Source organism: Eurypyga helias, unplaced genomic scaffold (assembly GCF_000690775.1).
Source record: "Eurypyga helias isolate BGI_N326 unplaced genomic scaffold, ASM69077v1 scaffold29345, whole genome shotgun sequence".
NCBI lineage: Eukaryota > Metazoa > Chordata > Aves > Eurypygiformes > Eurypygidae > Eurypyga > Eurypyga helias.
In genome coordinates, this window is record NW_010252501.1 from 1 (window position 1) to 24092 (window position 24092).

Genomic DNA, 24092 nt, shown 5'->3' on the forward strand with positions numbered 1-24092 from the left:
GCCCCTGGTCCCTGCTCCCGCCGGCAAGTCCCGGTGTCCCAGCGCGGCTGGTTGCACGCTCCCTCCCGCTGCCCGGTGGCGGGACATCCGGAGGGGTGAACCTGATAACTCCCGGCTGATTTAGGGTTAACTAGTTGAATGGTACAGCTGACAACTCGGTTGCCTCGGTCTGCGGTGACTGATGGTGACTTTGTGCCTTGTTTTTTATACTGTTTCTATTCAGTGGTTTCTGTAGCTGGGTAGAAAGGAGTGGTGGGCATACCCAGAGCATAAGCAACCCCGCTGGGAAGGGGAGATGCTGTATCCTCGAGTCTGTTTGCATATTGCTTTGTTTTTCATCAGTATCTCTGGATAAGCTAGAAGAGAAGCCATCGAGTTGTAAGGGAAAGGCAAGCGGAACTTCACTTCTGACACAGATGAAGCTTCCATCCTTCTTGAGAGTCTGTTCCCAGAGGCTGCTGTGGGCTGCCTGCAGTCTTAGGGATTGTTCAGCCAGGAGGTAGCTTAGTCGCAGTTCACCACGTAAAAAATTCTGTCGAATTGTACCGAAGTTTTTGACATTAAATAACGATGTTAAAACTATCTGGCGTTCTGAAGCAGCAAAGTCTTGCAGCAAAACAGGGATTTCAGGGTCTGGGTGGGCCTGGCTCCCCCGGCCAGGGTCTGAGAAAGGAGAAGCCTGGGAATTTCTTCAAATAATCTGAGTGCGTTTTGTAAGAGGTAGCTCAAAGTGCAAGGAAGTTTTCAACAAGCTGATGAGAAGAGCATCACGTGGTTAGTAACTGTTGCTCATCATTGATGAGCCAGTTGCCATGTAGCAGTTCAGACTGTGAATGCAGGTGGATACTGGTAGTTTCTTCAGAGACTGAAGTTAAGAATTTTTTTTCCCCCAGTCAGCTTGTTGATTAGACTGTGCTGATGATCATAAATTACATTCTTTTGTATTCTTACCCACTACTTGTCTATCAGTTGATCCCAAAAGATGTTTCCCCGTTTGCCTGGGACTGACGCAGGACTGTTAGTGTACTGAGATCTGAATGATTCTGCTTGCTCTTTCAGACGTTGGTACGCTTTCTGTCTTCCAGCCCTGCGGCTTTTTTCTGGCACTGGGACCATTGTCAAAAATACAGCAAGAGAGCTAGAGACCTCCTCTTTCAGCATGCTTGTGTGCAAGTTAATCAGACTAATTGAAGATGCTTATCCCTCTTTGATGTTAATTTAACATCCTCTCTAGTTACTAAGGAACATTGGGCATGGTGCAGTGGTACTGCAAGTCAGCTCAGGCCCAGCAGACCTTCTTGGTGCTGGTTTTGCAATGCTACCCCTGACCTGCTGCCTGAATTGTACTCCCTAGTGTCTGTTGCACCCAAGTTTTCCATAAAGCAGAGCAGCCCAACTCTCTGAAGTTAAAAGCTCATCCTGGCTTCACGGCAAGCAAAAAGTAGCAGCAAATAATCCAACGCAAGTTGAAAAAAGGAGAAATTGCTTCTGAGCTCATAGCTGTTGTGCAAACAGGAGTCCTAAAAAGCATGAACTTTCCAGGTTATGGTTTGTAACTCATCTTTGTGGTTAACTCTTGCTTTCTCCTGCCAGGAGTCCAGGCAGCTGAATAATCAAGCTGTGTCCTGCATGGATGTCCTGCCTACGTAACTCTCTGTTCTGTTCTAGCAACAGCCTGCTTTATACTTGCGTTGTGGAGTAACTCCTGCTTCTTCTTCCCCTTTTTGTCATTAAATTATCAGTTCACTTTTTCAGTTTCTAGTCTTTCCACTTCCTTTGTTGCTGACAAAGGAGTCTCTGTTTCCTTGGATGCTGTGTAGTGCTAAATTGCAGTTCCAGACCACGTGCTCCAGCGGGTCAACCCACTCTCACTACACTTCTCTGCGCTAGCTGGAAGGGAAACATGGCATATCTGAGGCAGGTGATAGCATTCGTTCTGCCGTCATCTGCAACAGCATTCTGACATGAACACATCCCCAGACCACAGCATATCACACTCCATCCCAGGACTGCCACTAAAATACCCTCTTTGCTCGTTTTACTCAGTTTAGGTCTGGATCAGTTCAAACACTGGCAAAACCTGCAAGTTTCCCTTGGCTGAAAGTTTGGGCTATTGTTTGATACAGACATCAGCACTTTCTTTTAGGGCATGTAATTGTTGTTTTCCTTTTTGTTACTATCGGTCACAAATCCCTTGTGCAGAGAGAAGTCGCTCCTCTGATGTGTCGTCATTTTAGTCTCCAACTTTCTGTCCACCCTGGAACGTATCTCCGGGACTGGGGCTCAGTCACGATATTTTTGTATCACATATATTTTTGTTCTCCATTTTTGATTTCTATAGATGAATATCTGCAACAAACCTCCTAATAAAACAGCTCCAGAGAGTTTGGGTGAAGCTTTTCCTGAGGTGCAGGTCCAACGCGCTCGAAGGAATGGCTGGAGCTGGCCTCTGCACCTTTTCCAGATTATTGCCTGGTTGCTGTACCTCTTCTTTGCACTGGTTGGCTTTGGAATCCTGGTTCCTCTCCTGCCCCGCCACTGGCTGCCTGCCGGCTATATCGTATCCTTTGGTCAAGAGGTGAACATGGACTGGAATAAATGATGAGGGGGATTTTTTAAAAATAGTTGTTAGGTAGCATAGAAAGCACAGGAGAAAGCAGCTGAGCCAGAATCTTTTTCTGAACTATAACTGTAATCTTGATCTCCCCCTGTCTATAAAACCCACTTATTTTGGGATACTCTCTGCCCCTCCACTTCAGGTCGGTCACTAACGTTCTGCTTCTCTCCATCACCCTGCTAAGGTTACTGTCTTTGCCTCTGGGGCTCTTCTGCTGTCTCATTCTGCCTATGGGTCTCCTTTGCCTTATAGTATCCTTCTACAAGCGTGCTGCAGGGTTTGGGGGAAGTCGTACTAAAAAAAGCCCCTCCTGAAACATCCTTGCCACAACGGGCAGCCACGCTGCCCCGTGCTGACTGAATGAGCCTTGAAAGGCAGCTTTATCTCTTCATGATGGTACGGTGCGGTTGGTTGTGATAGCTGGCAGCTGATCTTCTCTCAGGGCACTCTCCTCTCCTCTGGAGAAAATCTGTGAGTGGAAGACAAGGCGGTGTAGTGTGAACCTCAGAGGACAGGTCTGTGGTGGGACAGTCCTGAGCTGCAGGACTGCTCTCTAACTCCTCTCTGAAGGTGGGCAGTATCAGAAAATGAGGTGTTTATACCGTGAAGGTGTTTTGTCTTGTGTGCTGCCCAGCAAAGCCTAACTCAGCCCAGACCCATGTGTCTTCCACCTCCTGGCCTCAACCCACCTCCCCAGAGCTGCGCATGCTTGCTGCCTCTGCAGCTGGGAAAGAGAGGGGCTAGAGATGAGGTGTACTGGGGAGCAATCCCAGTGCTCCCAGTACTGCCTTGTGTCCTCATCTGCACCCAGGGAAGGAGCTTCCTCAAGGCCAGGCCCTGGCTCCTGGTGGAGAAGTTTGTCTGGGGAGTAGCAGACTGGAAGAAATCTGAATTTAGTACTTACCCAGCTGGTGAAGATTTATAATTTGTGAGCAAGTGTTTGCTTTTGTCATCTCTCCAGTAACATCTTCCTGGTGAAAATAAAATTTTCTTAGTAGAGGCAGATAAGCAAGGAATATTATAGAGAGAGTCTTGGGAAAAATTCTGAAAAGATGGGACATGCACTTGCATAATTTTTACTTCTGATTTATATATGTCCATGGAGCCTTTGATATGTTTGGTATGCTTTTGCTTATCCATTTTTTATTACACCTGGGTGATTTAGGCATTAATATGATTAACGCACAGTGGTCTTACGTCTGCCTCTGTTACCCAAATCCCTGGTATTATCACAGTTCAAACCTCATGAATTCAAGGGCCTGTAGTGACAGGACAAGGGGTAACGGGTTTAAATTGAAAGCAGGGAGGTTTAGATTGGATATAAGGAAGAAGTTCTTCCTGGAGAGGATGGGGAGGCATTGGGACAGGTTGCCCAGAGAAGCTGTGGATGCCCCTTCCCTGGAAGTGTCCAAGGCCAGGCTGGATGAGGCTTGGAGCAACCTGGTCTAGTGGAAGGTGTCCCTGCCTGTGGCAGGGGGATTGGAACTGGATAGTCTTTAAGGTCCCTTCCAACCCAAACCATTCTGTGATTCTATGAATTTGTTTACCAAATATCTTTATAACTCAGTCTCAAGTCACTCTTAATTCAACAGATTAATGTATCCCAAAGTTTTACTAACACACTAATGTCTCTTTTGTGTCAAAGGCAAATCCCTTCCCATCCTGCTACACCAGCCGTTGGAGCTCCAGTCAGCTAGACCTCTCCAAGATCTCTTTTTTTTTGTTTTTCCCCACACGCTGTGCTGCTGTGTTTTCCACAGATATTAGTATGGTCAATGATGTGCAGTGCTGGGTGTACAGCAAAGAAACCAGAAGGTTCATTTTTGCACGTGCGCTCATTTAATCGTGGTGTATTGAGTAGAAAACTCTCAAGTGGTACAAGGCGTGCGGGGCTGCTGCATTCTACTTGTATATTCTTATGTATTAGCATATTCTTACATATATGTATATTCTTTCTAAATACTGTTGGGTTACTTCAGGTGTCTGATGTAAGGTACTGCTAAAGCGCAGTTGCTCTGACTTGCTCCTGTGTTGAGAAGTAAGAATCCAAACAGGTAGTCTTTCAAGAAACAATGAAAAATCCCGGATATTGTCTGGAATTTGGGTAGGAACCTACTGTAGGAATCTTGCTTGGGATTCTGACTAAGGAAAAGGAAAGCAGTGTGATCAGTACTACTTCCTTCACGTGACTCTTTTTTTGTTCTTTCTTGGAAGTTTGGTCTTGTGAAGGGGCGTGTGCACGGCCTTAACTGGCTGTTCCTTCCCAAGGAGTCTGTATGGACTGAGAAACACAGGCCTGTGCCAGCAGTCTACACCTGGGGTCAGAGTCTGGTAAGTAACAGTCATTTTGGAAAACTCCTGTGCTAGGAAGAACATTTTGGTGAGGCAGAGTAGTACATAATGAGGCGGGTTGTTCCTGTAGATTTATCTTTTTCCAGAAGGTATTTATTACGCTGCAAACATCTCCATTAATACAGCTCAGACTCATGTGCTGCAGTCAGTTACGTAGTGATTTGCCATTCTGAGCCATAGAACTCTTGTCTGTGTGGGCTTTGTGTATTAAGGATAAAAATATATGCATTCAACCACTCATACAATCCTTAACTGTGTACTTCAGTGTCCAGGAGTGTGTTTTATCTACCATTTAGTTGTTCATCTTACTGCAGTCTCTATTGACCCTGCGGATGCAAATGTGCGAGAAAAAAACTATCTAGGGCCTCTGGCCACCTTCAGTCGTAATGAACATGCACATGTCATTGAAAACCATCATTGCCATGTCTGTGATGTAGATGTGTAAGTATCTTCTCTTTTCCTTCTACTAATCTGTCTTCTTCGCCATTACGCTTCACCGTTAGTCTTTAATGTTGGACTGTAGGGTTGAAATTAGCCCCTGAAGCTCTATAGCATGAGTTAAACTTCATCCCATGGCAGGGTTCAAGGCCAGGCTGGATGAGGCTTGGAGCAACCTGGTCCAGTGGAAGGTGTCCCTGCCCATGGCAGGGGGGTTGGAACTGGATGGGCTTTAAGGTCCCTTGAACCCAAACCATTCTGTGATTCTACAGTTGGGCAGGTGCCCACTGTCAGACATGCGCACGGGTCTGTGTTTATTTAGTTGCTGACGTGCTGTGTGGCGAGGACAGTAGTGTCCCGTGTTACCTGGATGTTGGTGTGCGACCTGACGACATGTGTGCTTGTATCTGGCTAGGTGCTAACACGGTAGCAGGAGCTGTGTGGGGGACAGGGGTTAAGATCGAGCTTTGTAGACCTGCTGAAGGGTTTCAGATAAGAAAATGATCTCCAGTTTAGCAACCGCGCCGTGCACCGGAAGGCAAATCTTGCCGTGTTTGGGATTATGGTCTAACGGGGGCCAATGTGTTTGGCTGTTAAAGTGTTCCTGATGTAAAAGGTTTTCTCACTATTACCAGGATCTCTCCTGCTGTATTTCCTATATTTGTGTCACTGGAAAGTCATGGCGATGAGCTGGTGCTGCCACGCTAACGCCACCCTTTCTTTGGCAGGAGTGCCAAGTCAAAGCACTGTGGAACTTGCAACAAGTGTGTGTGTGGCTTTGATCACCACTGCAAATGGCTCAACAACTGTGTGGGAGAGAGGAATTACTGGTAAGAGCCCGGCATTGTGTCTGGAGCACAACACTGCGTCAATAATGTCGCTCCTTCTCTTCCCAGGATTCTCCTGCCGCTCACTCCCGTCTGTACTCAGCCCCCCAGAACCACTTTTCTTTCAGACCCCAGCTGAATAAAATCAGTCATGAGAAAACTAGATGGAAACAGCGAGCGTGATTATGACATTCAAATAACCGGGGATAAAACTCCTACGCTTAGAATTTTAAAATCAGATAACATAATCTTATTATTTGGTATTAGGAAAAGCTTATGGGATGTTAACTGCGTGTCCTTAATGCTTCTGGAGTGGGAATAGAACCATGATGGTGCTGTTCCCACCTCTGAAACAACCTGCATCCCAATTGCGTGCTAAAAAAAAAACCAGAGCATACAGGCACCAATAACCTCTACCAGGCTTAAGATGAAGAACAAGGAGGCTGTCACTGAGCGTGGCTTCTCAGGTTACTTCCCTGCACTAAAACCTCATGGGAAGCACGGAGTTGTTACTGCTGGGTGCCCCTTGCACTGCCTTCAGGTTTTGTGTAGGTGTACTTAACTGTTTTATAACCATGGGAGGGGCACAGTTTAGTCCCTCAGGGTAACAAACCAGAAGTAAGACTGGTAACCAGTATCCGTGGTAAGCGTAATAAAGTGTCACAGGAATTTGCGATAGCTGTCTATCTCCATCTTTAGTAGAGGCTGGGATTTTGAATTGCATGTGGGACGTTACTGAAGCTACTCAGACTTCTCACCTTCTTGCAGGCTCTTTTTGAATAGCGTGCTGTCTGCCATTCTGGGCCTTGGGCTTCTGCTGCTCGTCGCTTGCTACGTCTTTGTGGAGTTCTTCGTTGACCCCACGATGCTTCGCTCCGACCAGCACTTTGACGGTACTAGCAGTGCTTCACTTGAGCATCCCGTGAATCAGCCAGCAGATCTCCAGATGGGATTGGATTCTGTGGGCTCTCCTGCTGAGGAGGAACTCTGTTCCTTATGCCTTCAATTTTATATTTCTGCAAGAGTATCTCTGCTCAGCTGGACAGAATGTCTTTCCTTCCAGAGCTGAGTAACTGCTCTTCCTAAAAGGCCTTGCAGACACAAGATTTCTTAGGCCTCCACAATGGGTCTACAGCTACTTTTGAGTGAACCATATTTCCAGCTGGAAGGTTTAGTTAAAGATTTAACACCTAAAGTCTAGTTAGAGATAGTTAATACTTGGAAAACGTACTTACCTCCAACTCCTTTTGTTTTACAGCTCTAAAGAACCACACGGACCGCTGGTTTGTGTTTCTTCCTGCGGCTCCCGTTGAGACTCGGTCATCTGCCATTTTGGTCACGGCTGGGATCTTCATTCTCATGAGCCTAATGACCGTGATCCTGCTGGGCCACCTCTTGACCTTTCACATCTATCTCAGTAGGTATTATCTTCCTGCCATCTGCATCCCCATTTCATTTTCGTTTAGCTGCTTCTACTCATTCTGCATTCACTGTGTGTTCACCCATGTCACAAATATGTACTCGTAGTGCAAGGTTGCCATTGAAAAAGGAGAAAATTTGGGTTTAATGTTAAAAGACAGGCTTTTGTGAGTCTCTTCACTGTGCTCCCTGGTACTTGTGTTGTGTGAGAGAGCCTGTTTTTCCTACCCCGGACAAATGAGGAGGGTATTGATCTAAATTTCTCATCGGAGGCCTGGCGTCCAGGTCAAGGTCCCTTCATGGAAGTTGTACTGTATGGATGCAGAAAGACTTGTGGAATTCAGAGGAAGAGGTTTTCAGAAAGACTCCCCATTAGGTCTCCTGCTTGTTGCAGGATACTGATGTCTGTTTACGTACAGATGGGCATCCAAACCCTTTTTTCAGCCATCGTCTGAACGGTCGCCGATGCTGTTTGGCTGCCTGATGTAAGTTGTGATGAGAAAGGACCTTACACTTGCAGTAGCCGGTGGTGCCAAAACTAGGGAAGAAGGGATGTGGTGGAAGAGAAACGAGGACGGCGGTTACAGAGGATCCTTGGATGGGTTTTTTAGGTTGTCAGTTAACAGCGATGCAAATGCCAACACAAACTGGGTCAGCACAAACCACCGTGGTTCCAGAAGCAAAACAGTTGTGCTGTGGCAGCGCAGCATTTGGTGGGTGAGTGTACCTCAGCTGGCATTAACGTTACAGGCAGCGAGGTCATTGACAGCCCTTTTCCTTTTACAGCCTCTTTGAACTTAAATTTGGTCACGCTGCAATTTTGCTGTCTTGGTGGAATTGGAAGTTGACTTGGCCGGGTTAACGGCGATGCCTGGAGATTTCGGATGTTGAGCTAGCACTGTAGAGAGACTAAAAGAACAAAGCTGGGGCTGCTTTCTTTTGGCTGAAAAAGAAGGATTATTTGGTTTAGTGCTGAGCAGTGTTTTTCCTGTCTTTGTGTACGAGTTCCACAAGAGGGTGCTCCCTCCCTGGGATAAAGACAAATGGAACCGGGCACATGTTACACTAGTTCTGCTCTGGGTTTGGGGTTTGATTTTTTATTGCTCTTGTCTTGGGTGATTTTTTTTTCCTCTTTCCGAATAAATTTTGAGCCACATTAACTTTTATTTCTGGCCCAATTTTAAATTTTTATGACTTACCTGGAAACAGGATTTAATTATTGTTAATTATTGTTACTGTAAAAGGAGCGATGTTACCGTGTAGAAGCCTGCACTGTGTGTTACGTATGGGTATGCATTACACTTGCAGCTGGGATTCAGGGAAATGGACAAAGTATGTCTGGTTTAAATCCCTCTTATTTCACCCCTGTAATTGTCAGTAGTCTCATCTGAATGCTTTAGGGCAGACAGTGTTGGAATGAACTGTCAGAACATCGTTTGGGACTAGAAATGCTGTTTACCAATTAAAACATAATTACTGTTCATGTGAATTTCTTCATAAATGTTTTTTTTTTTTAAATAATTAGATTACAGAAAGAAAATAGCACCCTTGTGAGTGGTATTGCCTTAAAGCTTCACATATAAACCCTGGCTTGAGTCAGGTATATGAAAATTTTAGGCTCTAATTTTGTTACAAGCACAGTGAAATTTTCAGAATGACTGTCCCGATTTTAATTACTCACTGCTGTCACTCAAAAGGAAGGAAGTAGGTAATTCTCAAAATAGTAGGTCCCTGTATTCAGAATCACCGGTCTTGATTGAGACTCAGATCTAGAGGCGTTCAGTGAAGCGTGGTGCTTCAGAAGACTGGAGGGAGGAGAATTGTTTTTTTCTTCACTACTGAGAGGCCAAGAATAAGCAGAACAAAAAGAAAAAAATAGTAGGGAATATAGGAAGAGAATATAGACGGGGCTCTTCACAGGCTGTGATTATATATTGCCCAGGATGTGCTGCAGTGTTGGCTGGCCAGACAAATGCAGTGGTTTTTAACTAAGTAGCTCTATTAAAATAATTTAAAAGTCACGCTGTTAAGCGTTCAGAAACCAACAAACTCCAAACTAAAAATGGTTTATAACCCTTTGCTTCTGAGGCAATATTCTGTTTCTCAAGGACCAGTGTAGGGCTGTGATTATATATTGCCCAGGATGTGCTGCAGTGTTGGCTGGCCAGACAAATGCAGTGGTTTTTAACTAAGTAGCTCTATTAAAATAATTTAAAAGTCACGCTGTTAAGCGTTCAGAAACCAACAAACTCCAAACTAAAAATGGTTTATAACCCTTTGCTTCTGAGGCAATATTCTGTTTCTCAAGGACCAGTGTAGGAGCCTTTGCCAGCCCCCTGCGCTCTCCCCGTTAAGTGCGTTCACTGGTCACTTGGCTGCAGACTCACACTTGTCTTTATGCTCTCTCTTCCTGGCCAAATGGATCGTGAATTCTTATTTCTTCATGAGGTCATTGCTTTAACAGGAGGGGCACTCTCTCCTCTGATTCCACCTCCCCTTTTCCCTGCGCAGTAGCCCTGTGTTTAGGACATGGTTTTGAGAGGTGAGGTGTTACTGGTAGGGATGTCTTCAGGCAGAAGAAGGGTTTTAGTCTGCTGTCCCGTACCCTGGGAATGTCTGCCTTAAGCTATGCTGCTGCAAAAAGGAGGCCTGACTACCAGGCTGTGCACTAAAACCCTTCAGCATCCATTTCTGGGTTTTGTGCTCCAAAATACTTACTGTAACAGGGTCTTTATGAGAGGAGTGTGTGAGTTTTGGATCCTCGTAATGTTTTGGGTCTCATGGAGAAACCAAGCTCAGAAACGTCCCATTGGTCACTCCTGGAAGCAGGTGTGTTTCTGCATGTAGGTCCTTCAGAGCACATAAACCAGGCATGTGGGAACTCTGAACACGTCGGTTTGCCACCAGACAGGTCGGGCATTCCCTGCTCACTGTTTTGGACATGAATGTCTTGATCTCCTCTACGGGACACACTGACGTCTGAATTTCTTTTCTCTATTTAGCATCACATACCCTCTGACTACTCTCTGAGCTTGCTGTGCAACACAGATCTTAGCCTTATCGGGTGTGAGTAACGGGTGTGCTCTGGAATGAGCTGAACACGTTCCTGCAGCGTAGGAGGCTGAACCGTGCATGTGAGACTGCAGAACAGTGGGACTCTAAGCGTTGTGATGATGGCAGTAAAGCATAGAATAAGATATAAAGTGCAAAGGTTTGGCTTAGAGTATCAGTCTTTTCATGTTTATAGTTACTGTTTGTACAGTTATTCGGACTGTTTGTATATTGTCATCAGGGAGTGGCTTTCCTGCGCTGACAGCTCTCATTCTTTCCTCCCAGTGTGGAACAAACTGACTACGTACGAGTACATCCTGCAGCAGCGTCCCCAGCAAGAGACGAGAGCGGCGGACAAGCAACTGGAGTCTTGTCCCTCCCAAGCCAGCCCCAGTCAGGTACTCGTCGTGCTTCCGGTCCGTTCCTCAAAACCGGTCTCGCTTGTCCGCAGTGTACAGTTTGCTTCGCTTCTGTGAGCTCCGCATTTTGGAGGCGGTTGCTAAAGATCAGACTTCAGAGGTGCTTTGGTGGAGTTCAGTAGGATGTGAGAGCGTAAGACCTGTAATTCGATGGCCACTTGAGGCGTAAGTGAGTCCAGCTTTCAGAGGAATCGCTCCCACTCACCCTCTTCCTCCAGCACTTGTTTTGGGCCCGTCTCTATCTGTGCTCTGCTGCCAGCACAGCTGTTTGTTACAGTCACGCAGCGAACAGGGTGGGGGAGCTCATCTGGGTAAGAATAACCTTTCTTAAACAAAGAGTTGATCTCGTGTTTAACTGGCCCAGATCCCTCCCCTTTGGTTCACCACGCAGTCAGATAAAGACCTGTGTTGGCACGAAGAGGGATGACTGGAGAGTGGGAAGGGTCCCGTCACGGGGAAGGACTTTGGGTGGCAGTGCACATCTTGCTGGCTCATGTGAGCGGTATCGCAGGTCGGGACTAAAAGTGAGACAGGCTCTAAGGCTGCAGAAACTGGGGCTAATCATCGAGCAGCTAATATTCCCAGATAGTTTAACCATCTTGAAAAGGAAAAGGGCACCAGTAGTGTTCAGAAATGACCCAGATACCTGCTTTCCTTTGAATCGAGCCGACGTAGTAATAAAGGTCCCTGTGATTACTGTGATGCTGGTCTGTATCTCTGTAGAAAGACTTCTACAAGCTGTTTAATGCTATTACACTCTGCAGTGGCATCTATATCCCACTGTGAATTGAGAGGTTCAGAGTAATTTCTTCTGCTGCAAGGCAGCTCTATCCCTCTTGTTACTCAAAATTTGACTGGACAAATTTTGTACTGGCTTTGATGGGGGGGTGGGAGTGGACTAGAAACTTCCAGAAATCCTTCCTAGTCTAAATTATTCTGCAATTCTGTGAGCCCATGTAACTCTATCTAGCTTTACACAAGTAAGTTGCCTACTCCTCAACCAGTTTTGTATTTCAGAAGCTTCATCCAAGCTTCATCCAAGTATTGTGTTTAGGGTTACTGGGATCATCTCTCTGGACTCATTCATAGTTTTTCCCAATCAAAACAAAGGGGTAAATGAGCTAATTCCCTTTCATATAATATGAAGACCCCAGCTTTTCATATTTTTTACTGCCTTGAAAAAGTTGAACTTTTGGTTTAAACAGAGGTTTCCATAACAACAAAACTATTTGGCACTTTGTCTCACAGAGCTTTGCTTACCATGAAAATTAAAACAATAATAAAACATTAGCTCTAATCATTTCCTAGTTACTGAATTTTGATTGATACTGAAAATATACTTGAACGGGGGTGGACTCTGTGTGTGTGCACATTTGGGATGTTGCCATTCAGTGATCTCCTGGTGCTTATGCAGATTTGTGTGACTGCGGTTAATTTGAAGCAGCAAGGAAGCGGGGTGAAAAGGAGTGCTGGGTTTCAGGACTGTAGTTAGTACCTTGGGGAACAAGAAAGACTGGATGATGCCCAGTAACACTGTTAAGAAAAATGTTAACCCACCAGATTTTCCTTGTTTCTTACATAGCAACCAGAGATAAACACAAACAAACAGATTGGAGTAGGAGTGCACCAAGTGCACAAAAGTGCCTTTTGTAGGATGGGTTGACTACAGCCTTCTTTAGCTTCAACACAGAAATCCTTTGTAATTGATCCAAGATGTTGCAAGCATAAAATGGAAATCATCCTCTTCCCACTTTAATCTTAACTGTTCATTTATTTAGGGAGTAAGAAGAAACCTGCATTTCCCCTTTAATCCTTGGGTCTGAGCCTTGTTCGAGCTTGGGTGTTGGTTCTGGCTTCAGTTTTCCATGTTTGTCTGTGGTTACGTTGTCGGCTATGTTCAGGTGAAAGGATTCTTGATCAGGTTAAAGGGTTCTTGTATGCTCGTAGAAAGTAAAAGCCCTAATTTTGCACACTTGAGTGGTTCAGATGTCACCAAAAATGCGGAACAGTTGGACATACACAGACTTTGCATCTATTACTATACCCAAAGCAGCAGTGGCACGTAACAGGATTTTTGTGTAGGCAGTTGCGCAGCAGTCCAAAGAAACATGAACTAAACCAAACCCCGTGCTTTAATGCCTAATTGCATTCACACCAGGGAGCTGGCGGTCAGTGAGGTCAGCTGAGATGTGATTTTTTCACATTCCTAAAGCTCTGAACTTGCTTTGGACACTGATTCAGGTTGGTGAGGTTTGATTTTTAAATGCTGAACACGGTTTTTATTCAGCTTCCCTCACATCCTCAGTATTGCTTCTCTTTTCCAATGTCTGGTTAAGATGAACCTAGTCTTCACTCTCACCCTCAACACTTGCAACAGACTCACTTTCCCTGGCACAAGAACCCTTTTACCAGTCCAGTTCTGCCTCCCCTCCAGCCAGACAGCATTTCAGGGCACTGGCTCTCGCTGAAGTGGATTGTAAGAGCAGCTGCAGCGGAAAAGGGAGCTGAGTTCATCCTGAATTGTGACCACGAAACTTGGGGAGGACACAGCTGGCATTCAGCCTCTAGAGGAGGTCTGGGCCCGACCAGGATTTGCAGGGTGGCAGTGAACCTGGGCAGTCTGTTACTTTAGCAGTCTGTTTTCAGCAAGAGAAAAAGCTGAACCCTAACAACCCGATTGGAAAGGGAGGATTTGTCTCACAGTCCCAACTGAAGGATGCTGGCTGTCCTGCTGACGACTGGGAGCAGAGGGAGGCTGGGACTCTCTGCGTTGCGGTTGTAGTTGTCGTCACACCGAGAGAATGTTGTGCTTTCCACTGATCCAGTCTTCTTCCGCTTGCTTCTGCTTGTCAGCTCTAATGGTTTACGTTCTTTCATGTGGCTGCTGTGGTTATGCATAATTTAAAGAAGGCTGAAATGGACAAAATGGGTTTTAAAAAGCGCTTTCATTCTCAGCTTGGAAAGAAGTTGTTTATGATCTCAAGATGTATCATTTATTAATTTCCTTTGAAAAGTCAGTGCTGCAACCCCGTTTGTATGCTGTGGACATTGAATCCTGATCATTTTCTGTTGCTGTGTGCAGTCCTACGAGGATTTCAGCCATGGCATGCTTTCATCTGGAAAGGAAGAGACCTGCATCTCCCTGCCTGTACGCTTACAGTGACACGAGACTGTGTCTGCTGTCCTTCAGGTGTGACTCAGGTCCATGAGGCTTGAATGTAAATGTTAAGAATTTGGTCCCCAAGGAGCTCTGAGGAAATACTTATGTGCATTTTGTTCAGTTGATGATGAGCAAGGGTCTGACGAGTTACAAGTTCTGTTTGAAAAACGTGTGGTCGATTTCTGCAGATTATTGATCCCACACTCGGATAAACCCTGCCCATAATAGCCCCGAAGAGCATCATTCTCGAATCAGAAAGTTTTAATGTTTGGGATTGCTAAACCAATTCCCTTCAGATTTGATGTTACCACCTACAAAACAGCTGCAGATTCTTCTCCACCTCTTTTTTTTTTTTTTTTTTTCTTTACAAGACCAGTTAAACTAAGGGAATGTTACAAAAGGCTGAAGTCTTTCCAGTTTGGCAACTCTCTTATCTAACAATTACACGAGTACTGAGACTCCAGACATTGATTCCAGCGTGTCCAGAAGCAAGGAGTAACGAAGACTTGATCAGAGCTATGTGCTGGCTCTGACACCAGCCAGGTGTGGATGCTGGGAAAGGTACAGGAGCTGTAGCCCCCAGAACCCTCTCCCAGCACTTGGCATTGTTAGGGGTTTCTGGAGCACAGAGCTTCGGACGGGTTTGTGCTTGCTGGTTCCTCACACGAACTTTTCCCATTTCTTCTTGAATCCATGTAACATGTAGTGCCTGCAGCATCCTGTGGCAGTGAGTTTCCATGCTGTGTCAAAAGTGCAGCCTTCCTTCTGTTTCTTTTGAAACTACTACCTGTTTTTTTTTTCATTTGATGCTCCCTAAATGTTCTCCTAGAGTGATGGTAAACAGTTATTCCCCCTTTGCTTTCTCCGCTCGTATCAGCCCTGCGTGTTGCCTCTCCAGACTGCAGAGCCCTGGCCCGTCAGCTGTTTGTTGTTTAGAAACCGCTCCGTACCTTCCGTTGGTCCTGTCACTCTTCTCTGCACCTTATTCTAGGCTTTCTGTGGTGGATGATGCTGGAACACATGGAGAATCCAGTGTCCAGGCTGCCGATGAATGTGTTCAGCAACATGAAACTATTGTCTTTATTTTTTTATGCCTTTCCTTTATATTCCTATAATCTGAAATGATTTCTTGGCTGCCACTGAATGTGCAGCTCCACGGATTCTTTTCTAGTTCAGAGACTGTTGCTTCATACGTAAGGACATGACTTTTCCCACAGCATTACATCCAGCAATATTGATTTCCCCGTGCCCCTTCCTCGCCCCGTAATTCAATATTGCAGCGCTCTTCTGCAGCTCCTCGTGGTTGCCTTTCGGTCTCACCGCCCTGCATAAGGGAGTGTCATCGCCAGGCTCCAGCTCACCGCTCCACTCTGGTGTCGGTTCCTGAGCTGGAGGCGCCGGGTCTCTCAGGAACCCCTCTGTGGGACGTCCGGCTTTGACTTCATTTGCTCAGGTTTGCTCATCAGGCTGTTCAGACAGTTAGATCTTTTGGGGCTTGCTTAAGCTTTTTTGGAAGCTAATGCCCATCACATTTAAAATCCCTTTATCACCTTTTCTGTAATGCAGATATTTCGATTTTGGAGGCTTATTTGTTGAGCCTTCCTATAGGTTTATGAAAAATGCAATTTTAAAGCTCAGGAAGGCGTTACTCTGAATTCATCTATACCTGAGGCAAGCGAGCAATGCACCACCTTCTTCAAAACACGGCGCCGTTCTCAGCCACACCAGATTCACACAAGAAACAGAAAACACTCTGTTTTTCCTGCATGTCGCATAGTTTTATTTTCATCACCTCCAGTTTGAATTTAAAAGAAGCCTTTTGCATTCCCCGCTTAGCTTCTGTGACGGAACAGTATACAGCTAATGGAAGCTTCAAGTGATTATTTGGAATGTGGTCCTGTGAAATGGGCTCGGTAAGCGTGCTCTGATTTGATTTTGAGTCACATGAAATACTGGCTGGACGAAAGGAATGAATGAGGGACTCCTAATTGTCTCCATCTCAGTTTTCCATCTTCCTAAGCAGCAGACTCCTGCTGAGTTTCGTCTGTGCTAGCTGTAAGGACAGAAGACGTCTGGCATGTGGCTGAGGAAGAAGACATATCTGTAGCAAAAATCCCTCTTCTCCCCTCTGTGGAGTCTGAAACTGCTCTGAAAATGTTAATTCTTTTTTTATCATCATCACTGTTTTTCAGGAAGGAGACTTTTTTCCAGGTAAACCTGGCTATACAGACCCCGGTGCCCAAGAACAGGAGTTCTCGACAGTAACTTCAGGAAAAGGGTGAGTGGAGTCGCAGAGTGGAGTCTGCCAGCAGCACGCGTGGTGCGTGGGAAATTGTCACCCACGTCACTGGTGGACCCTAAGGCAGAAGGACTTGGGTGCATGGGGAGGACCAATGTTTTGACCAAGGTGTGGTGAAATCTTTGAATTTCGGGAGGGTAAATACCTGCAGGAGTGCTTGCCTCCCCTCCCCTAGGAAACTAACTTTCCTAGAATACTCTGTTTAGGCTGGTTTATATTAAAATTGCTTTAAAGCTGCCTGATTTGTCCTGCGATTCCTCTGTTGAGCTCATTATAGCTGTATGATTTCAGGTTGTCGAGAGATGAATCACAACAGCAAAGTCTGTAACACGGGCAAGCGCTCAGGGGAAAACAGCAGCCTTGTCTTAATTAATCCTTACCTACTAAATCACATCTCTGGGGAAGGGAGAGAAAACCCTTCATGTTTTGCAGAGTTGTGCAGGAAAAGTTGCCCTGAGGTCTTGCTGGGAATGCTCTGCAAGGCACGGCAGGGCTTCGGCCCGGATGATGTGTACGTGCAAGCAGAGTCACGTCTAAGAGAAGCCTCTTTGTGTATCTGCCATGTGTTTCAGCTTTTCAAAGCTCCATGTGCATGATGGTGGAGCTGAGCCCGAGCAGAGCTCCTCTCCTGACCTCCCGTCTCTTCACTTCGCGGCCCCTTCTCAGGTAAGCGGGAGCTTCGCTGCATGCTGTAACCTCTGCGGCTGGCTGGTTCCCTGCGCTCACGCTGGTGTGGGCCGTGGGGCGGTGTCTCCTTCGGACACATGCTCTGCCTGTCCCCAGCGTGCCTGGGCAGGTGTGGCTGTGCCCTGCGTCCAAGCGATGGGCTCTCCAGCCTCAGCTGGTGCACTCAGCTGGGCCTGTAGTGACAGGACAAGGGGTAACGGGGACAAATTGAAAACGGGGGGATTTAGATTGGATATCAGGAAGAAGTTCTTCACGGTGAGGGTGGGGAAGCACTGGAACAGGTTGCCCAGAGAAGCTGTGGATGCCCCATCCCTGGAAGTGTCCAAGGCCAGGCTGGATGAGGCTTGGAGCAACCTGGTCTAGTGGAAGGTGTCCCTGCCCATGGCAGGGGGTTGGAACTGGATGGTCTCTAAGGTCCCTTCCAACCCTAACCATTCTATGATTCTACAATTCTGTGATGGGATTTACTCTGCAGTTCCTTCGTGAGCGTGCAGCTCAGCTGTAATAGGCAGAGCCTGGACATCTCGCTGCGCCGGTGCGGTTCAGTGACTGTCTCTATACTACTCCGTTGGTGTAACAAGCTGTGGGTGTTTCTGTAGAGCATAACCCAGCACTTTATACGTTCAAGTATGGATGTTAAAGCATCTGCCCAGGGAAAGATGGTGTGTGTGGGTATGAAGCTATGAAACAGCTGTCCAAAGTCGTTTGCTGTGCTCTTGCTATTCACGTATCCATGTCCAGATGCTCAAATGATGGTGCTCTCCCCCTTTTCTCCAAGCTTATTAATCAGTCTTCTCATCTACATGATAAGAAGAATACCTTTTCAACTAGTCTTTTGGACAAGAGCGATCTCTCTTGGGATGTCCTGTGCTATGTGACTTCTGGTCCCCTCTTCTAGTTCGGCTCTGCCAAAGCATTTATCCACCAGTGTCTTGTACAGCCGCCAGCTGTATGAGACAGCAGCTGCAAGGGACCTACACACAGAGAATCGCTGTGGGCACACCCTGTGTTTGTTAAATACCCGTTCTCCCTCACTGCTTTATAGCAACTTAGTCTTAAACTAGAAAATATTCTTGCTTTTTGGTCAGACCTAATGCTTGCTATTAAAAATAGAAGGAATTAGAGGTAGCAATTAAAAAACCTGAGTGTCTCATTACTTTGAGCTGATGAAATGACTTCCCTTCTCTTGCTTTCACAGCAACAGAAAAAAAGAAGAAAGAAGACACACAAAGCCTCTTCCTCAGCAATGGACAGCAGATCTAAACCACATGCTAGACCTGGGCTGTCTTCGCCCAATCCCCAGCCAGGTGAGAGTGCACCAGTCAGCTTCTCTGCCTCTGGGCTGGATTTCTGGTTGCTGGCACACGGAAATGAAGTGTGTCGTGAAAACCCAGCACTGGCAGGGAGTTAGGTTGCCTGAGGAGGGAAAGTGAGTGCTTGGGGATCCTCTGTGATGATCATACTTGGGTACTGCTGGGTGTATGTTTCCACACATTTTCATAACTGACTGTGTCGATGTTTAACACTGGCACACGAGCCATGTCGGAGTTCCCTGCTGGCATCTTTGTGGGGCTGAGGAATCTCTCGCTCTCCTTCAGCTCTTCTCCCTTTCTTTCCATCTGTAGAGTTCCCAGCCACAGCTGCTCCCTCCTCATCTTCCCACAGTCTTCGCCTCTTAGTGCCGGCTTTTCCTCCGAGAGCCCCTGTGCCCCCCAGCAGCATCGGCCTCATCCAGGCAGCGGGACCCCCAGCCGACTATCACTCAGAGTCCGCTGAGTCCATGGATGAGATTCCCTTGGCTCAGACTCGCCTTGGGAACACGGCCCTTCAGAGGCCTCTCAGGAACAGCTTGAGCACCTCTCAAGACTCTCCCTTGTTCACAGACAATCCCAGAGGTGACAGGCCGAAGAACCTGCATTCTGGGCACAAGGTAAGAAGGAAAAGCAGCCAGCAAGCCAGACACCTGGAACAAGAACTGGAACTCTTCCCTAAGACTCCTGCGGTGTTTGTAAGTAGGAGCAGTGGAGAACCTCACACTGCTCAGCCCCAGCCCTGTGCGAGCACAGCCGAGCCCCAGCACAGAAAGTGCCCCAGCAAGCAGCGCGTGGGCAGGCACGATCCCTGCTTCGAGGACCTGAGACAAAACACCACAGCGGCCTAGCCGTCAGCTTTCCAAAGCCGCAGCCTCTGGGGACAAGGCAAGAGGTTCTCTTTCTCTTTGTATCTTGCTGTTCAAAGACCTGGACTCCAGCATCTCGTTTCCTGGAGGTAGCAGCATCCCTTTGCCTGATGCTGTCCATCCTAGCTGAGAGGCAGTAAAATCCCTGCTCCATCGCTGTGTCTGGCTGCTGCCTCTTCCTAAGCCTGGAGTGTCCCAGAGCCCGATCCCGCGCTTCTTGGCAAGGGGAAGGCGTCTCCGCTGACGGGGGTGTGCCCAGGGCCGGTTAAGGGCCGCAGCGCTGATGCTCCGCAGAGGGCGAACCGTGCGCTCACCGTCGGACTGCGGTCAGGTGTTTCTCACGCGCAGCCAAAGGCAAGGGAAGGTGGCAAACCTGAAGTAGGCGTGTTGCCAGGGAGAATGTGAGTGCTTTCCGCAGGAAAGGGCTTACCCTCCCTGCCCTCTGCGCACGGTACTGCCCTAACTTTCTAGGAGTCCGTGGGGAAGAAAAGGACTCCATCTCTGCTGTTCCCTGTACTCTGAAAACTACATTTCCCATCTGCTTACACCCCGTCAGTCGCTGGATCGTGCGCGGGGGCTTCAGCAGGTAGGTCAGGCCTCAGGATCGCCCTGTCCCTACACCGCTTTCCACTGTGCGCCCTCAAGCCAAGTTCACCAGCACGTACCCTGTAAGGCAGCGTAGTCGGACCTGCTCCACCTTCCCAGCAGCCTGGGATGCTCCACAGCACAGCTTCTCCATCAGGAACTCTGGGATACAGCAGGTCCTGAAACTTCTCCTGGGCTGCCAGATCCATGTTAGCCCTCAGCCAAGCCTGGATTCTGTAGTGCAGGAAAATCCTGCAGCAGGCACTGGGGTACGTAGCCCGTGCCTGGAGTCACGACACCCTGTGCCGGTGGTGAGAAGCCGAGAGCTGTCTGGGCTGCTGAGCTACAGCACCTCGGCTTTCCCTGCCCTCTTGGCGTCCCCTGGCACCGTGTCCCCTTCCAAATTCCTGGCTGAGCGCTGCAGCCAGGGCTGCCAGCAAGCCCAAATCTGCCTAGCAGCCAGCTAACCTCGGAGCCCGGGATAGCAGCCGGAAAGGCCCCCGGCGCTGCATGCCGCCGGCGTGTGTGAACACTGAGGTGCACCAGTAGAGGAGAGGAAGCCTGGGAAGTCTTTGTCACCCTACCAAACGTGCTGTGTGAGTCGAGCTAAGCTGTTCCTACCTCAGTCTGTGAGTATTCCAAAATGTTCAGAGCAGTACTGGATATCTGGGGACAAATTCCCTTTGGGCACATCCAACACGGGATGTACACACTTCCCAGCCCGGCTGTTGCCCGTCATCCCAGTGCTCACACTGGCTTCTGCACTGCTCCGAGGTTCGTGCAAAGGCCACTTCTGGAACTTTAGGCCCAGACAGTGTTCCTTCTGGAGTGTTCGCTTCAGCAGAGAAAGGTGGGAAGGCGCCGGCCATATGCTGAAAGAAAGCCCTTGCCCATGCCTTGCTCTGTCCTTTGCTGTCTGATTTTTGACTCCTGAGAGAGCTGGAATGAGGAGCTTTGACTCTTCATGGAGGCACGTGAGCCGTCGATCAGCTCACGTGGCTGTTGAAGTCCTCAAGTCTCGGTTTGCAGGAAGGGTTGGCCCGTGGTCACGTTCCTTCCAGCTTCCCTTGCCGCTGTGGAAACCCTTCGGAAACCCTGTGGGACCAACCCTCGTGGCATCCCCCCCACCAGAAGGTGCTGGTAATTTCTCTCCAGCACGTGCCCCTGGGCAGACCCTGTCTGTTTTCTTACCCTTTGTCCATGCGGAGCCAGTCCCAGAGTCACACGTGGAGCTCTGCAGTCGCTCCGTCCACAATAAAATTTTCTATGCCCTTTGCTAAATAGTTTCCTCTTTTTTGGCAGTCATTAATTTATCGGCTCCCCTGCTTTTCCCTGGACCTCTGATGTCCCACCTGGGTTTAGCATCGTATCCTGGGTGGTGAGAGCGGTCCCCTCTCTGTAGGGCCCTATGGATGTTGGATGGGATCCCTGAGGGGTGGGGACAGACCTTCTCCAGGAGGTGTGTGGTTCCAGCCTGGGGTCACTGCAGCTGGATGAGGACCACACCTCGTGGAGAGGAAACCATGAGGGTTTCCTTGTGTATCTGATGTCCAGGGAAAGAAAGGTCCAGTGTGTTCTGAGGGGGCAGGTTCTGAGCACAAGCTGGGAAGGAACGGGATATCCTACAGTTTGCTGAGACATGACCGTCTCCAGGAGCGCTCAGGTTGTCCTCCCCTTCCCAGGCTATGCCCACCTGCCCCTTGTCCTGCTGAGAGTGGCCCGTTGTCCCCAAGTTTCCCTGCCCTGCACACAGACACCCACCTGAGAAGGGACTCTGCCCCCGGCATCCCCAACAGCCGGTGCAGAGCCCCAGGTGCTGCTGGGCTGTGCAGGTTCTGTCCTGCCCTGCACGTTCCCCCAGGGAGCGGGAGCCCATGCTTTTTGTTGGATGCCAGCAGGATGCCCTGAGTAGCCTGATTTGGGAGTTTTTCTGGATAGGGAAGACATCCTGCTGCTGCCTTCAGCTGAGACATGGAACGTTTTCTCCACTACGTCAAGTGCCGGGGGAGGCAGAATAAATCAAGGCGTGCGATGCCTTGTCTCTGCGCCGGGGCAGCTGGTGCTGAGCGAAGGGCCAGGCCCCGGCAGGATGGGCTCCCGCCGCTGCCAGCGTTGGACTCCGGTCTCCTGAGCCCCACGGGCGGCACGCAGGATTGCCTGTGCCGCGTGCTGTTTGATTTTGGCTGGGTTTTGTGTTTTCACAGGGAACTGGTGAAGATGGGGCACCCGAGTGCAGCCGGTGAGCACCGAGGCGCTTTTAGCTCCTGGGCGAGCTGCTCTCTGCCCCAGCTCCGTTCCCAGCAGAAAAGAACCCTCACAAGCGCAGTTGGGCACCTCAGCTGAGACGCTTCATGCCGGGAGAGCCTTTGGCAGGTGCCGCTTTGGCACGTTCGCAGGCCCTCGGGACCCTGCCTTCGGGGGCTGAGTGTGGCATCCCGCCCGGTCGTGGAAGGTTTCCAGGGCAGGCAGCTGGTACCCTTCCAGGGTGGTGGCAGCCGGGGCAGGCGCAGCCTGGGCTCTCTCCTTCCCCACCTCGTTTCTGGCCTTCTGGGACCCTAACGCAGAGTGGTCCTGCCCACCGCACCAGAGACCATCAGGGGCTTGGCTGGGGTGACAGCAGAGGTCCTGAGGCCTTCAGCTCCCCATCACTGTGGAAACACTGGGACCTGGAGTTCCTGAGCACCTTCTCCAGCCCTAAATAAAAGGGATTTTGCCAGGGCACAAACCCTCCATCAGCTGGAGGCAGCGCCCTGGCCTGCCTGTTCCCAGCACGAGCCGCTGCAGCGTTTCGTCAGGAGCAAGCAATGTGTTTGCAGGATGCCGACAGCTTTCCGGAGCCCTCTAAAACCATAAATCCCAGTCCCTGGCCACTCGCCAGCCGCAGTGCCAGACCTGGCAGCACGTTCCTCCCTCAGCCTTGGCGTGGGATGTATGCCCTGCTGCTTTCATCCTCGGGTGTGCCTCGAGTTTCTGACTTTTCTCCTTGAAGTCAAGGGAAACGCTTGTTGGTGAGTCTGTGCTGGGCTCTGCGCTCCACACGTCCTGAGAGCATCCCAAGGCCTAGATTTTGGGGGGAGAGGGAAGCTTCTGCCAGAGGAGGGTGCATTTCCCCTCCTCTCTGCGCCGTGCTGCACGTCGCAGCCGGGACCCCAGCTGGAGCGACAGACCCCCCCTCGGTTGGCACGCCGGCACGTTGCCATCGCGCGGCGGCTAAGCCCTGTTAGTGCCTTGTGGACGGGCTGTTGCTGGGGTTACCGTACACAGATTGCACAACCGCCGAAACACTTCCCTCTGTTTTGTAGCAACTTGCGCTGGAGAAGCGGCGTTCCCACATAACCTCATCCCACCCCAGATGCGGCCTGGCCAGCGACTCATTCCTGAAACGAGATGACTCCGGGGAGCCTGCGGTGCCCAGCCCCGGGGGAAGCGAGAGGCCAAGAGGAAGGAGGCTCCGAGGTTGGGTCTGTGCTCCCGTGCACGCTCCGAGCTGCGCCCCGGCCTCTCGCGGCAGCCAGGACTCGACGTGAAGGTAGAGATGGTCCTACCAGGGTCAAGCCCGGCATCTGAAGCCGTGTCTTGGTGACACTGAGCTGTCACCCTGGTAAGCGCTGGAGTTACGCGGATCGTTAAGCTCCGCGGGACAGGAGGCATCCTGGGAACATCCTGACCTTCCCTGGAAATCTCAAGGAGGGAAAGGTCTCCTGGGAGCTGAGCACTGAGCCGTGTCCGTGCTACTCCACCACATCACAGGACCTGTGCAACCTCCTCCTCGGTTCCTGCCCGCGCCACGGGCTCTGGACCAAGTCACAGCCTCCTCCCGGGCTTCCTTTTCCAGGCTGCGTGAGGAACCGCAGGAGCCGGCCAAGGACTGTGCTCTGTCCCAACAGGGCTGTCATGGTGACAACAAACGCACAACAAACCCCGGCCCTTAGGAACCGAAACCTGACCTGCTCAACCTGACCCCGTGGGGCAACTCGCCAGCCCTGGCTTGGTGCCCCCCGCTCCCCCAGCTCCCCCCATGTGCCGCCTCTTGGCTCTCCGGGCTCTGCAGCCCCCCCG

General features: G+C 49.2%; 1 protein-coding gene across 1 annotated transcript; it reads left to right on the forward strand.

Moving 5' to 3' along the window:
• Positions 1–2341: 2341 nt before the first annotated feature.
• On the forward strand, positions 2342–19430 carry ZDHHC1 (zinc finger, DHHC-type containing 1). Its single transcript, XM_010152418.1, has 10 exons — positions 2342–2560; positions 5235–5410; positions 6136–6237; positions 7003–7127; positions 7493–7651; positions 10990–11102; positions 16476–16561; positions 17155–17248; positions 18468–18576; positions 19153–19430. Exons 1-10 carry the CDS (start codon positions 2342–2344, stop codon positions 19428–19430), a joined length of 1461 nt encoding a protein of 486 aa, XP_010150720.1.
• The last annotated feature ends 4662 nt before the right edge of the window (positions 19431–24092 follow it).